A 17,009-nucleotide genomic window follows, 5' to 3' on the forward strand; every position below is an offset into this window, starting at 1 on the left:
AAGTCCATTAGAAACAGACGACATCATTAAAAGCTATTAATCTCGTACTTGTCTAGATCTAAAAGCTTTTTGAGTAGTTAAACTGCATGGATATTAGCTGTGGTCTACTCCCAGATACACATTTCAAAGTAAGCTTTCCTTTTAATTGCCTGCAGAGGTCTAAAAACAACAGTAAATCTGTTCGTGATTTTCTACATGACTTTACAAGTCATATCCACAAAGAATTTACTGTACCCTAAAGAGCGTTCCAGTTTTGCCAAAAGTGAAGATAATAAGGCTACTGTCTTTGTTAAATCACATTGTATGTGCTGTAATTTGCATAATGTGTAATTTATTATTATGTAAAGTCTCGTAGAAACTGGAACTATCAATTGCTTTATATATACAGCTCTGGGAATTTTTTTTAGACCACTTAACATTGATGTCTGAAGTGGTCTCTTAATTTTTTCCAGAGCTGTGTATAAGCTGAAACGTAACCCACTCCTCAGCAGGAGAATAAGTTTACTGATCGATTTAGCCCTTGCCTTACTTCAGACCACAACACCACGGTGATCCAGCTACAATCACAAAGCTGCTGAATTAGTAAAAAAAAAATCAAAGTTTAATGAAACTGTAAAACCCTGATTGCCTTTACCTGCATCCCTAATGAAACCCCAACCCCCCGCTGCTCTCTTCCCGTAATTAGGTGATCTTTCTGGAGACCACCAGGTTGCAGAACGCAGTATTAGGTCTTCTCCTGAGTCAAAACACTGTGTGCTGATTTCTTTATCAATGTGGAAGTCTGTCAGGAATGATTTACCCTGGTTTATTATAATTAATATTCGTTAGATTATTGTAATGTGATGTGAGACGCGTGTCAGAGCAGAGTGATTGCTAATGCAATAATAATTTGCCTTCAGGAGAGCTAACCCCGACATCCCTGCTGCCAAAACAGTGCTTCAATTACTACTGTCATTATTATTATTATTATTATTATTATTATTATTATTATTATTATATAATGCAATTACTGCAATGATTTTAATTACAAGACTTTTGGTCCAATATATTCTGGGTATATTGTGCAGTTCATATCCTATGGTCCAATGCCAGCCAATTTCATTCAAATGACAGTGAAATAGACCTTCACCGTATGCTCCCCTGTGATTTATTTCCTCTACTCCCATATCATGTGCTTGTCTTGATGCTGAATGAAATACAACACTTAGACCCCAATGCCAATTGTAAATAAGCAGCTCATGATGAATGCAGGCTTTCTGAAATGCCACAGGTCTCCTCCGTCTGTCCACCGGAATCAAATCACCAAGCGCTCGGCTTAGGATGTGCGATCGAGGAGTGGGGTTTCGGTTTTGCATATTTTCTAGATCTGAAAACAAGAAAGAGTGACAGCAGTTTCACCCCAGAGCTGTGATAAGTGCCTGCTCGGGCTGTAGGTGAGCTGCTTTCTGTTTTTGTGTTGACTGACTCTATATTAAGAAGATTATTGATATACAATTCAGTGGTTGTTATAGAAAGAATTCCTGTTCATTCTCTAATAATACAGATCAATAATACAGATTCTAGAATGTGCCATTTGTAACAATATCACATGGATCATGTTTAATTTTCGAGATCGCTCAGTTCTAGGTTCCTGTTTTTGTCCCTCTCCTGACTTTCTGCAAAATAAATACATCATTAAACAAAACAACTTGTTCTAGCACGATCACAAACACGATTATGGATTTGAGCGGCGTTGAGATTCGTAAAAAAAATAGTGTTCCGTGCCATTTCAATTTTAAATCGGATTGTGCTGTTGTTTCCTTTTTAAAGTCACGACTTAGAGTCACTTTGAAGAACCTGAATCAAGCGGAAATCAAATCTCCTAAACTGTGATATACATCCACCGCATCCCATGCCGGTTTGTTGCTGCTGTAGGAGACCGCTAGGGATGTCTCCTGTCTTCTAAGCTCGTCTTCTAAGGTTGTGTTCTGAAATGCCAGTTATTTTGAAGTGCAGGTGGGTTTCCCAGGCCATGAAAATAAAATACCCAGTCTAATCCCAGGTTGCAAACACAGTCACTGCACTTCTAGTAGCTGTAAGCTGGATTCAGACTGCTGTACACAGGTCTCACAGCCCAATTTCCCAACGCTCACACAAAACAGATACAGGGTCTGCCCCACATACAGAAGCGACACCAGCCCGCATCCCAGACTAACGACACGGCTCTAGCGCGGTAGAACGGGGACTGGCAGGCACGTCTGAAAGATAGTGTGTATATCGCCCTCTTGAAGGATTAATACACAGCGGTGTCCGTTAACGTTGTGGGAGCTGAGGCAAGTGGAGTGGCTGATGAGATTGCCCACAGCCACTGACAGTATCTCGCATGCTACAGCTGTCCTATTATATCACCCGCACAGCGGCGTTCATCCCTGCGGTCCAGCGCCACGGGAGTGACGGCCGGGGACGGTGGAAGCAGCTCCCATTGTTCGGAGATAGCGGCGTACCTGTAGTGGCCCACGCTGGTTCAGAAAGGGCATTTCAATGTATGCCACGACGCAATCAAGCCCTTTATGACTGATATTTAAAAAAGAAGAAGGGAAAAGATCCTGCATCTCTATGACAACCGAGTGGCTTGATTCAGTCCAGTGAAGAGGATGATAAACTTGTCTCATTTACACTGACGATATCTTCTTCTGCTGTTTTCTTCTTGTATTCTTCTATTTTCTTCTTGTATTCTTCTATTTCCTTGTTCTATTTTCTTCTTCTGTCTTGTTCTTCTTGTTCTATTTTCTTGTATTCTTCTGTTTTCTATGTTCTTGTTCTTCTATTTTCTTCTATTTTCTTATTTCCTTGTTCTATGTTCTTCTGTTCTTCTATTTTCTTCTATTTTCTTGTTCTTCTTAATTCTTCTATTCTTCTATTTTCTCATTCTTCTGTTTTATTCAGTTTACTTCTTCTATTCTTCTATTTTCTTGTTCTTCTATTTTCTTCAGTTTACTTCTATTCCTCTATTTTCTTGTTCTTGTTCTATTTTCTTATTCTATTCTCTTGTTCTTGTTTTCTTCTATTCTTCTATCTTCTTGCTCTTCTTTTTTTTTCTTCTAATTTCTTCTTCTATTTTAATCTCTGCCATGTTTTTTTCTTCAGAGTTATACCTGTATTATCCATGATAAAGGAAGTATTCAGCTGAGACACGCAGGGAGAATGCCTGCAGAATCCCGATTGAACTCTCCCCTTCCTGGAAATGATCCCTACTAAGCGCTGCCCCAAAATATAAGTGGAATTAGATGTTGAAATTAACCTTTGAAACAACGAACGAATCGCATTACAGGCACAAATACGACCTAACGGGATACAAGGGGAAATAAACGGGGCTCTCTAACTTGGAGAGTTGCTGTAATTATTACACTTATTGCATTCTGTGCTGCCTGTAATTTAACCAGATGTTTAATCTTTCTCTTGAGAAGGTGGATCTTGCGAGACTGTGTTGTACTTTATCTGGCACAGTTCTCCGGGACTCAAGGTTAATGTAAAAATCAAACACAACGGCACGAGTTGCATGTAATGCGTCTGTACCTGAGCAATCCCTTATGGCCAACACAGAGTTACACATTCAGCACACAGAGGCCTGCCAGCTGTTTGAATTGACTGTAATCACTCATTGTTGCATCTGAGGACAGGTTTGTAATCACACACATCTTTTTTCTTTTCTTTTTTTTTCCTCCCAATAACTGGAAATGTTCTGGCCTATCTTCTCAAATCTCTCCGCTTAGCATGGTTTGACTTTAAATGTATGGTACAGCTGACCAGCATGTGTGAAGAACCAGGAAGGTGAGTCAAAGGAGCAAATGAACAAAAAAAAGAACATTTCATAACACTTTTTCTTTGCGATCATACATTTACTGGAATATGTACTGAACTGGAATACTGTGCACAGTTCTGGGCTCCACACTTCAAGAAAGATATCGCTGCTCTAGAGGCAGTTCAGAGGAGAGCAACCAGACTTATTCCAGGTCTGAAGGGAATGTCCTACTGAGAGACTGAGGACCTGAACCTTTTCACCCTGGAACAGAGGAGACTACGTGGGGACTTGATCCAAGTCTTCAAAATCATGAAAGGCATCAACCACATCAAACCAGAGGAGCTTTTCCAGATCAGCAGGGACACACGCACCCAGGGACGCAAATGGAAATTGGGCTTCAAGGCATTCAAGACAGAAAACAGGAGACACTTCTTCACACAGAGAGGCGTCACAATCTGAACAAACTCCCCAGCGATGTGGCTGAAGAGACAATTTGGGAACATTTAAAAACAGACTGGATAGGATCCTTGATCACTTAGTTATTAATGGACACCAAACAAGCATGATGGGGCGAATGGCCTCCTCTCGACTGTAAACTTTCTTATGTTATTTTATTTTCATATACGTACTTTTGTTCCCTGAAGCGCATTACCAAAATGTAATGAGAAAAAAACACATGACTAACGCACTGGGGAGATAGTAGCTTTTAAATCAGTTTTCTCTTCCTAATGAACATTGTAAGAACGTTTATATTCCCAACTGTTTCCTCCACATGGCATCTGATAACCCCCACACTCTGCAATATCCTTTTATTTCATTGTCTCTGTTTGTTATTTTATTCATTTCCGTCTGATCATTGCTGACAAAAAAGTTCAATCAGCGCCTCCTAACGCTTTGTGTATTCTTCAGATTCATAACTGTAAATCAAATCTAAAGGACAGTCGGTTGCTTTTCCTATTTCATAATCTCTAACAGCTAATCAGAATGACAAATGCTGACAGCATGACTGCCTGCATAAATATGTCTTCTGACAGCGCCACAAAGAAACATTCAGATGTGGCCTTCTTCAATTTGGCAATGGGGGCTGTGGTCATATGGATCCTTTGTAGGAAGCATTGATAAAGGATTTTTGTTTACCAACGGCAGCATAGCTTAGGGAGTAATGGTGAAAAGCAAAGACATGACAGAGAACCAGATATTCCAACTGGATATTAAGCTCAGGCATGAGATTGTAATAATGAATATTTAGATCGTACACTCAGCAGCAAAAGTGACGGTGAATGCAGAAACGGTATTTTGCCAGCAGGCGCTCGAGGCTCGGGGTGAAGGGCAGTTGTGCACAAAGAGCTAGAGCCTGCAGATTGGATTCAGTGTACACAAGTGCAAAGTATTACTTCTGACACGGACTTTGAGCAACAAAGACATTTATATATCATGGTATTGTCCCTAACTGGAACAAACTACCTTAACCGGTTGTGAAAGCGGACCCCTGGACTTCTCCAATGAGCAGCTTGAGGGGGGTCTCTGGATCAGTGAGATAATAGCGAATGATGTGAAGGCTTCTCTCGTTTGTGACAATCTTTGAATTGTATTATTCACAAGGATCACAAGGCCAAAGGGATGTACAGGGCTGCCCCGGTCCCTGCAGGCAGACGGAGAAGGGACGGAGAGTGGTGTTGTGTCTGGAAAGGCTGTGTTGCTCTGGGAGAAATAAAAGTCCCAGACTGTCACTTATTATTTGATGTGCACTGTAGCCGCTGAATGCAGCCGGTCAGCAAAAATACTTAATATGTACTGACATACACGCCTTCCTTTTCTGTTAAATGTTTTTTCTTTAGTGTGCTTCCTTCTCACAGTAAATAATAGCCATAAATCAGTCCTAAGCCACCCCCACCATTCTGTATTTTAAGTAAAATATTTTGCATGCTTCCCTGGGCAGTGTGCAAAGGCAGCTTGTTAGCTACACGAGCGTCCGCCCATCGACGCACCGCAACTGTCCTTGCTTGCCAAGACGGTCAATAATTCCAGATTCCGTTCCTCCGCCGACCCTCAGTCTCAGGAGCACCGGGCTGACGAGAGCCTGATAAACTCCAGAGAATTAGGCTTTTGCCGAGGCATATAATAAGATATTGTAATTGAAAATAAGTTATGCACAGCTAGACAGTGAGTTTTAAATAAATAAATCAAGTTTCACCGTTCCTGATTGCCGTTGCACAACCCCGGGGGAGACGGGTTCAGGTCTGACTATAGCAATGAATTAAACCGTGGATCTTGACAGTCTATTGTTGCCCCCTGCACCCGTGGAGTATCCGAGCTAATCCAACGCACAACTTGTCTGGCTGCGAATGCACAGTGTAACATACTCTGATAGGAGCAGGGCCGAGTAAATGCCTGCTTGTACTTTGATAAACCAATATTTCTTACGGGAAAATCAAATCTTTGTGTAGATTTGTGCGCTCGCTCCGCTCTCGTAAGGAGCTTTGGCACGGACAGGATGCTCTGTTGTGCGTTGGCTCAGGGTGTCTGAAGCTCAGAGGGATTTGGCTCTGACAAAGGCACAGCCTACGGGCGCTGACACGACTGATATTTGAAACCGAATACGATTTATCTTGGCCTCGGCGTGAGACAAATTTAAAAACGAGGAAGAGGCTGAGGAAGAGAAGGTTCTCGCATATACCAGTTATTCCTGGATCTGGTGACATTGTGACTGTTGCATTCAACAACACAACTTCTTATTCTTTAACAATATAACAGATGTAATATAGAATAACCAAACTTCAAGATGTTAATTCAAGATCAAGATGTCAATATGTATATTTAAAAAAACAGAAATTGACTCTCAAGGACTTAAGTTAAACACGCTTATTAATTTATGCTTTTCGTAGCCTGTACATTGACTACATGCCCAGCTGGTGTGTGTCCTTTTTTTCTGAAGAGCAGAGAGAGAAAATGAAAGTGAAAGTGCTCGGGGTCATCCGTTATCTTGCCGATCTCGCAGCTGTTCTAATTAAAATGTGTTTCAGTGGCCCTCGCCATGCGCCACCGCCACGCCGGATTTGGGGAGACATTAATTGCTACATCTTTTCCAGAATCAATCTTTTGAAGGGTGGCCTGATGCACAGGCCCTCCCTCTCTCATACGAGCAGCAGCAAGCTGGTGGATGAAGTCCGTTTCATTAGAGTTGATCCTCCTAAGGGCTACTAATGCCCCGTCCTATAACTAGCCTCATTAGAGAAATTAGACAGGATGACTAGCACTGTCTGCGACTGGCATGCAAGGTCATTCAGAATAATTCTCTAATTGAGCGTACAGATATTAGCCAGCATTCGCCGGCGGACTTAATCTTTCTTGGAGGTCGTGTTCACATCGTAGTGGGCTTTTAAACATCTGTATATGGCACCATTACAATATCACTGGAAACAAGCATACACTAATTTATCAGCATTGTGTTGGAATTTAAATGCACTGAGGAATCCAGCAAGCTCCGTATTGTGTCAATTACAAATGGCATTAATACTTGTGTTTGTGTGTGTGTGTGTGTGTGTGTGTGTATTGTATATCTCTAGTGCAGTTGCAGACTAACTGTTTTGCTGTATTGTAACAGACAGGGGTTATATTCCAGTTTGATTAAATGCTGCAGGGATTATCAGTTCGATATTGGATCATTAGGATTTCTGTTCATTTCTGGTCTTTGTTAAGGTAACTGTTAGTTTTGTGTGTGTGTTTGTTTTCCAGGTCATTTAATATAAAGCTAACTGCAACTGTGCACTATTTATAACCCCCTAGACTTTAATAAATATTTATAACTTAAGCTGTTATAGTTCCTCTTTCACCTATTTTTCACCCTCTAGCTGCTTAAATGTTTAAATGGTTCATCATACCTCAGGAGCTCAAAATTGCCTTGCCGAGTACTGAGCTGCATTTATTTATTTATTTTTAACATAAAGTACCAAGAAAAAGTCTGTTATTAACCTGCCAATGGGTGTTATTTCTTTCAAGTTGCTAGATGAGTATTTTTAAGAGATCATTCATTCACTTCAGGAAAGAGAAGGTCTAATTTTAGACACACTCACATGGTAAATCTTAAATCTTTTTCCTTTCATAACTGCTGACATGTAAGGGTTTAACATCCGAGCTAGAGGGTGTTAAATTGCGTTGATTTTCAGCTTTAAATTGTGCGACTATGATGGGATTCATACTTTAGTATCAATAAGATGGTTTTGATGGCTTTGCAGTCGTTCGAATACATGTGAGAAATATCGACAACGCAGGTATGAATATCTGTGTCTTGATTATGATTTGATCCCCTTTCTTGTGGTCAGGAGGATGAAAACTGGATGGGCTGATATTTTATACGGCAGAATAGAGTTTGGATTTGGCAGTGAGTTTGTGTTATGTGTATAAGCAAATTGAAACCGCTATAAAAGAAGTCTATAAAACCTACGCTAGCTTATGTTATGAATGCCAGAGCAAAGCTTTATCACATTAATCATCGGAAATGTACTCACAGACTTTAAGGCTCTTAGGCGAATAGTTGAGTCCATTGTGTGACATTACGCCTGTCATAACTTTCCAGCGCTGTGAAATCTGAGGGTGTTTAATGACGGTCTTTAATGCATGGGTTCAGAGGGTCTTTCTAGCTCTTCATTGGCAGCTTCCATTCCTCCCCAATGAATTACTGCACGATCTCCCATAACCATCAGAAAGCATGAATTGACAACCTTTCACCATCAGCCAGTTAAATGCCCCTCTTCCCTGTTTATTCGGGGGGATTCATGACTTCACCTCGGTTGTATAGGTCCCTACATCATCAGTCACTGAATATCTTGACTACATGCTCATTTTGACTAATTAAGCCCAATAATTGAACCAATTAAGCAGTTAACATGCTGGCTAAAACAAAGAACAGAAGGCAATGTGGATATCCAGAAGCAGTAGTGGCCAACCGGGTTATAGAGTGCTGATCGGGATAATGTGCACCATCTTACTAATTCAGACTTACCATATTTCTGGTCTCTTCCGATATTAATCTTGGATCCCTAACATTATTACCTCACTGGACATTGAATAAAACTCCTCTCTGGCACTTTTTTTTTTCTTTCCTTTTGTGTTACAGTTTCTAAAGCAATTACAGATCCATGATTGGTTTACATTTTGCAGATGGTAATTTATTTTCAGAGGGTGAAAACCCCAGTGTGACCACTTTACAGAGTAAAACACAGGTGCAAATGATGAGGTTGCTCTCCCGTGTCTTATTTAAGGGCTGCCTGACACTGTTCTGCAGCTGAGGACAGGGTAGCTCGCTGGATTCTGTAACTGGAGCTTAATAACGCAAGAAGGAACGAGACGATCCTTCCCTTGTCCAAGATGAGTTTATTACAGTCGGACGATTCTATTTGTAACCCCGATAGCAGTTCTGCGTTATTACAGATTGGATACAGACGCTGTAATAGAATAGCGTAATGCGTTTAAGGGTGAGTTAGACTCCGAAATAGCCTGCAGTCATCCTATGTGTTCTTGTAACAAAGCTTTTCAGTTTTTCAGCCACTGTCATTCAGTCGACAGCTTCAGGCAGGTATTGCATTCAAAGAATATAACAATTGATGCTTAGTATCTCAAAATAAATCATTATAGTAAAATAAACCAAGCTTTAGACTGTCTTAGCTGTTGTTTGGCACAATGCTTTATATTACAGAAACATGGTTTGCTTTTAATCAGCGTATCATACTTGCGACTGCATTGAGAGTTCCTTTAGTATGTTTGAAAATTACATTATAATTTTTTTCCTACACAGGCACAGAACAGAGATTGACTGAATCCTAGTGTGTATCATTGGCCACTTAATGGGTTACTTTCAGTAGAAGCCAGCGCAGTTTGTTCTTTGCTAATTGGCTCGTTAACACACTTGGGAATCAATTCAAATGTTATTTTCAGTTCAGTCGGTCATGAGGTTTTTCGAGGCTCTGCAAACAGGGATGGGTGCACCTTCTCCTCTTGAAAAGTCGCAGTGAAAATGTTTTGACCCGTCCTCTTTCACCCAGTTAAGTGCGCCTTCTGAAAATGAAGCTTTTAATATGTAATATTAGCCTAAAGGTAAACTATGGAAACATTTAGATGCATAAATTGCATTTCTCTGCAAGTGATTAAATACCTTCTATTATTAAAAGCTCGCCTGTTCTCATATATTAACCCTGGGTACATTCATAATTCATAGGTTTTAGTAGCGCTCGTATTAATAGGGGCATGAGTCTGATTGTGCAGCACACCCCGTGTTGTATTCCTTATTGTCAGTTTTGACAGCCATGCATAGTCCAGCTCTGCACTGGGCACTGCAGACCAGAACACACATACCGGGTTTACACTAGCGTAGGGCTTCTCAAATTAGCACTAATCCTGGACTACCCACTCTTATTTCAGGTAGAGTAGTACTAGACTAATGCTATTCAAGGTCTGTGAAGCCAGCCAATACGGTGCAGCCCATGGGTCCTGGAGTACCCCCTGCCCTGCTGGTTTTTGTTCCAACCTAGGTCTTAATTACTTAGTTGAATGGTATATTGCTTTGTTAGGTCAATTAAGGATTAAATTAAGCAATTAAGACCTCAGTTGGACCAGAAACCAGCAGGGCAGGGGGTACTCCAGGACTGGTTTGAAAACCATTGGTGTAGCCTAATGATTTAAAAGATTTCCCTTGTTATTTCCCTCTATACTTTACTGTTGGAAATGTCTCAAACTTGATGGAACAATTTTCAAAAGGGGTAAAACATCTTTAAATCAGTTTTAAAACTTTGTTTGTGTTTCTAAAGGTGCAGATATTGGGAACCAAAAGATAGTCTACTTCAGTTCTTATTTAATAAATAATAAAACGTATTTATTTAAAGAAATACAATGTAAAGATTTGTGTGATTTACAATATGAATTATTATTTGTACTATTATAGTGCCATGCTGTACCTTACTCTTATGTTACTGTTATCCCAGAACGCAGTCATCCATCTTCACTGGCGATCTTGATAGCATCTTTTCCTCCTCTCCCATAGGGCTTTCCATTAAGCCTGAGCGAAGGACACATTTACACGTGGACTGATGGCTTGAGAAGGAGAGATTGGCACGACCACGAACGCATCAAGAGGGATGAGATACGAGTAGGTATGTAAAATGAATCCTCCATCGCACGCGGATATTCCTCTCAAAAGAGAGTTTGTGATGAAACACAGATCCTTGTAGACCGTTTGTGTTCACTGTAATGCATGCATTTGTGCAGTGAAGTGGTTAATATTATGTACATGTAGAACACTGTGTGTTCATGATTATAAAACCTATATATAAGTCACCTTACATAAAGGATATTTGCTAAATAGCTTAATAATAATAACGAGCAGAAGAAGACAAATTAGTACAAATCAGACATTTAATACTTCTTTAGATTCAGCTCAACAGTTAGCCCTCCAATCCATCTTTAGTTCTACTCTGTCAGTTTCCAAGGAGAAGTGTGCTACATTGACTGTGATTTGAATTAGTTAGATCTGAATAGCTCTTGGAATGAAAAAAAAAGAATCTTATTAATCAATTAGTATGTAGTGCCTTTAACAGTGGGCTTTTACAATTAATCTTTGTACTGAGATTCCAGACACATTAGCAAGTGCTTATAGCAAAAGATTAGTGCTCACAGAAAGCAAGCTAAACGACCTTATTACAGGACACTTCTATGAAGTATTACTTATTCATTATCAAATCACTATCACTTCTTAGGATTTTATTTTATAAGTGATCATTCACCGGGAAAGGTCACCGAGAGACAGGCGATTAGTCTCCAGCTATTTTAGACAAAAACCCCGTGACTGGCTTTAAAAGCTATCTATGTATCACAATGTCTACAGAACTGAAATTTCGATCGGCTTAATACTGCTCATCCGGTTAGCTTTTTTTTTTTTGGCTCTCCATTTGCATTTCTCAATTAATCGTCGTCTCGCAAAGCAGGCAGGAAAAAAAAAGACAAATAAGGAATCCATCAGTTGCCAGGTCTTAGAATAAAGCTAGTCATATCTGACATGCATTGCTCCCATGCTAATTTAGTCATTGTGCATGAAGGACATACCTCTCTCTGCTAATTACGCAAGACTCTCGGATAAAGCATTTAAGTGGCACTGTAGCCGCGGCTGACGTGTTCAACTTAGAGCAGGTGTTGACATTGGCAGATATGTTTTATGAATCTACATCATTTCTACACCGCATGACAAGGGGTTACAATATGACTACAAAATGCACATTTCAGAGAACGACACTGAGTACATTGGAGCACATTTCGATGATGTTGGTCTTCAAATATGGGGGGGAACTTAAACAAATGACAAAACAGCCCAATCTGAGCAGTTGAGAATGAGAGAAATGCATACAGGTGCACTGGGTAGGAAAAGTAAACAAGTGACCTTAAAACGCTGCAGATTCCCATCAAAACATTGTAGAACGATCGTATTATTATCCTGGTAGCATTATCCTCAAGGGAAATTTCCTCTCTGTATCCATCCTAATAAATTATGTGGCTTCTTGTATTATTATAGACTGTATGCTATATAACGTCATTTGTCGTGATTTAAGCTTTGTGTTAAAAGTCAATATAATACAGATAGAGCTTATAACGGTGGACTTGAGGCATACTTGTCAAATATGAGTAAGTTAAGGAGACGCTGTTCTCCAATTAGGGCTGGAATTGGAATTGGAATTAGCTCCCCAGATTCTAAATGCGGTATTTTCATGTCTCGTCCGCTCAGAGAGGCAACTTTCAGGTGGTGTTTCACTCAAGTAAAAAGTGTTATTTCTCCTGTAAAGATGTGGCTGCTTCAAACTCTTTCACACCAGAATGGTCTTCGTCATTTATGTTTTAATACTTGTGTGGGCAGAGTAAGAGGAGAACACACAAGTAAATAATTATAGGCTGGAGTGTACAATTCAAATAAATGTTTCTGATTTTATTTAAGTAATGTAAATATTTGCAGACGTTTTCAGAGAGTGGAAGAAATGTACTATCAATCTGAGAAAAACAAACAAATAAACCTTAACCTCAGTTGAGATTGTTGTTTGTTGTTTGTTTAAATTAATTAACAGGGTATCTATGGATAGCTGCTTTAATTTAGAAATTGTAGTTGTCTCTTTACTGGCAACTGCCCTGCTCCTTTCACTGGCCCTAAAAGTTGCCCTCAATCTGTCACTTATCCTTGTTCTACTAATTATGTGTTTGATCTCACTTTATCCACAGCCTTGAATGTGTGCCACATTGTGTCATTGCCCTGTCAGCTTTCTGAAACGGTTGTGAGTCGCATTGATTGTCATTTTTTAATAATATGTTTTCTGTCACTTGAGTTTTTCTCCTCAGGGATGTCATTTGTTCTTCATTTGTATCTCAGACTCTTCTGTTCTCTGTTGTTGCTGTTGTTGTCATGCTTTTCTGTTGGTATTGAATTTTCCAATGCTTCCCTAACACCCACATCCTTTCCTAAATGAAAGATGATTTTATGCCACCAAATAAAGAACACAGTTTTCTTCCATTAAACTTTTTATATAGATAGTGTATGTTTGTTATGCACCTGTTAAATCATCAAATCAGTACAGATTTATTCCACAAAACATTGCTAAGACCAATTCCTAAGATTGAGATCAGTATTATCTTAACTGACAAGTGACTATATTACTTTTATAAAGTGTTAATTTGTAATGTACGGTGATATGTAGAGTACCCAAATTGCAGTCACAAATGCACTAGCGGTCAAAAGTTTTAGAACACTGCAATTTTTCCAGTTTTTATTGAAATTTAAGGAGTTCAAGTCCAGTGAATAACATGAAATGGTACAGAGATAAGCGGTAAACTGACAGAGATTTAAAAAAAAGTTTAGGTCACCAAAAACTGAAACATAATGTACATTTCAGAGTAATATACTGTGTTACTACACCCTCTTAAGCATTATTTGACAGTGTTACATGCAGCTCCTGTGCATAGAAGTTAAACTGTATTCCTACAATACGCACATCGTTTGAAAGCTTATTCTCTTGGCTACCAGTGTGTTTCATTCTCAAACACATCTGATTTACAGTGTCCGTGTCGCCCGCCGTTATTCAGACGGTCTCAGATCACTCAGTTTCAATCAGAGTTCTTTGCAAATAGGCTTGTTTTGTTCAGAACAACCTAACGATTGTTTGATGTTCAATCAAACACAGAGAAGTTCAGATCCAATTATGTCAATTCATTGTGTATTAGTTCACTGTAAACAGAGTTTTCCATCTTGACATTTGAGCTCTCTACGGGTGTTTGTTGCTTCTACCAAAACATGGATGGTCTTGTTTTGATCAGTAGACTGTCTGGTTCCAGAATATGTAGTAATTGTCAGTATTTTCTGAGATTTTGTATTCCTACTCAGACCAAGTATCCCCCCACCCCCGATTTCAGAATGCGGAGGGGAGTGTAAATGCGGGGGGGTGGAGTAGGAATAGGAAATCTCAGAAAATATTGACAATTATGGGGGTATGAAAACCAATTTTTTAATATCAGAGAATGCTTTACATCATTTGATACCAACACAACAGTGAAGAGTACACATGGGATTTGGTGCCAGTTGTCAGTTTAAGGGGTTACATTTTGTTAATCAAAACGATTCCATGATTTATTTTTTATCTCCAATTGTTTGCTTGTTCTGTGCTTTAATTTCAGAGTACATTGAGACATTAAACTGTGTGAATTTCAAAACAAACTGGAAAGATTGAGGTGTTCTAAAACTTTTGACCGGTAGTGTATGTGTGCAGCCAGAGAAGGCTCATTGCGCACTGCACAGCAGTGTTTAACTGTCATTTTTTTCTTCTGTGCCCACTACACACAAGAATAACTGAAGTAAAACAACCTAAAATCTAAGGTGACTTGTTGTTCTCCTACTCCAACTTTTTAAATTAAAGATGTGTATGCCGGAGGTGCTGAAATGAACATGTAGAACATGGTAGAAGCATTTCTTACTTTACACTGTGAATGAGGAAAATGTATGATAACTTGATTATACTAATTGTGATTAATTCTAGCATTTTGCATATGTATTTTTACCCTGATTGTTAAATTAGAGTTGTTTATTAAATTGTGTTGTTTTTCTAAAGGAACACCTGTTTATTGGTGTTTATGTGCATCAGTTATCTTTCAATTAGTGAATTCTACCCAAAGGGGAGGGGCTGATGTGCTTATCATGGGATCTATAAACAGAATTTGTCTAACGAAGCTGCCTATTGGCCGCTGTGCGCTGTCACTCAAGCAGTGTGGCAATGTACAGCGTCTCTCTTCCAGGTCACACCAGCAAATCTTTTAATTTCATCTTCCCATTGTTTATATGTTCTTCTTCTAGACCTTTCATCATCTGTTGAGATTTTTTTTAGCTTATTTTGTCTATCTTTTGTTCATGTGGTCTGTTCCTATTGCCACGTTAATAGTTTCACTCTTTCAATGATGACACATACTTGTGTTTGTTCTCGGATCCAAGCATGCATCTTTCCATATTTCTCACATATATAATGCATATTATTTATTCAAATAATGTTTTAAAACTAACAAAACACCTACATTACAAATTATTACAAACTTATTTAGTATTATTATGACTATTACTTTCAGCAATGCAGGGTACATTTAGGTAGTATATTATATCTATTTTGTAATAAAACTGATTTGGTTTTAGTCTTTTTTGGTTCAATAAGACAATCGCTTACTGTATTGACAAAGTATCAGCCAACCCTCTGTCTGCTATTCATTATTAGTTCCTTAATATTACAGTAATGGCACGGAACAATCTGTATCTGTCGAAATCTAATCTCCTGCCATCCCTGCCGACCAGAAATGGCATTCGTCTGTGAACATGACACAGATCCATCTGTCACCGGTCCGTCAGCGCCTCACATTCATCTTTGAGCGGCTCTAGTCATGCATCATGCTTTTGAAACATGTTCATAATGTCTAAAGTGGACACATGTTTTGTCAGACAGCTGTGAGTGTATGTACTGTTAACAGGCAACGAGCAACAGGCCCTCCTAAGCTCCTGAGCTTCCACCGATGTTAAAAGGTGTATGGGCGTGTAAAAAGGCCGTGCATTGTAAGGCTTGACAAATTCACTGGGATTAATATGTAACGCCACAAAACAGTCTATAATAAGTAATGTACCAAGTGTTCGCAATACACTTCACATTGTATTTCCAAAAATATAACAAAAGGGCCTCCATCTGCCAGAAAAAGACATACAGGGGTTGATTTCTTTAGAAGGACGGAGACTTTGTGTAATTGAGATGTGTAGGAAAACAGTTTGCATTGATGGGATTTTGTGGTGAAAACGTGTACCTCTAGCAGCAGAAAGCCAGCAGTGGCTCGAGGAGAATCACGCCGAATGTCTCATTGAACCTCTAATTAACTGGATTTTGGGCTTAGGGGCAATGTTAGACATGCAGTATTTATGTATTAGTGCTCACGACAGAACGCCAACAAATTTAAAAAAAGATGGTTTCATAGGGGCGGCAGAGTGGCACATAGGTTAGTGCTGCTTCCTCTCGGCTCTAGGACCGGGGTGGGATTCTGGGATGCTCCAGTTTCCTCCCACTTCCCACAGATATGCTGTTTGAAATGGGTTTTGGAAATGGATGGATGTTTGAAATGTTGTACAGTTCCATTTCAGTGAAGTTGTGCACCGACACGTCTGCGGCCAGAATTACAAAGCACTATTGACATCAATTAATCATTCCTAAACCAATCTGCCTCGGGTCTAAAGGCTGACCTTCTCACACTTCTGTAATTTGTAATTTTGCAGGAAGGTCAACAATTTAATTTCCTTTAAGGCTTTAGTCATAACAAGGGATAGTTCGGTATTTGATTATATTTCGTGGCATAGGTCATAATTAGTATCCATGTTTCAGTAGTATTTGCCAGCGTAGCTTTTGCACCATTGGTAATGTGATCATAGTAAATACTAAATAAGAAGTTTGAGGATTTTGTTGTTTTGGGCAGTTCTCCAGGTTATCTATAAGACTTGGCTTATTTCATGTCCAAGAAATCAAACTTGGCGAGCACATTGAGGTGAGGATGTTTATTGTCCTCCAAAAATGATATGGGAAGATAAAGATAAGGCGAACCCTGATTAGGAAGACAGATACTCTCGCCTTTGCTCTTGTGAGCTGAAAACAACTTGGTTCTACAAGGTGAAGCGTGATTCTCACATTTT

General features: G+C 39.4%; 1 protein-coding gene across 1 annotated transcript in view; it reads left to right on the forward strand.

The window, feature by feature from the left end:
- galntl6 (polypeptide N-acetylgalactosaminyltransferase like 6) overlaps nucleotides 1-17,009 on the forward strand; it is a 257,597-nt gene that overhangs the window by 69,991 nt on the left and 170,597 nt on the right. The window contains exon 3 of the mRNA XM_066718126.1: nucleotides 10,818-10,926. Coding sequence (XP_066574223.1) covers nucleotides 10,818-10,926 — 109 coding nt within the window. The remainder of the gene's footprint in view (nucleotides 1-10,817; nucleotides 10,927-17,009) is intronic.

This window comes from Amia ocellicauda, chromosome 12 (assembly GCF_036373705.1).
Source record: "Amia ocellicauda isolate fAmiCal2 chromosome 12, fAmiCal2.hap1, whole genome shotgun sequence".
Lineage (NCBI taxonomy): Eukaryota > Metazoa > Chordata > Actinopteri > Amiiformes > Amiidae > Amia > Amia ocellicauda.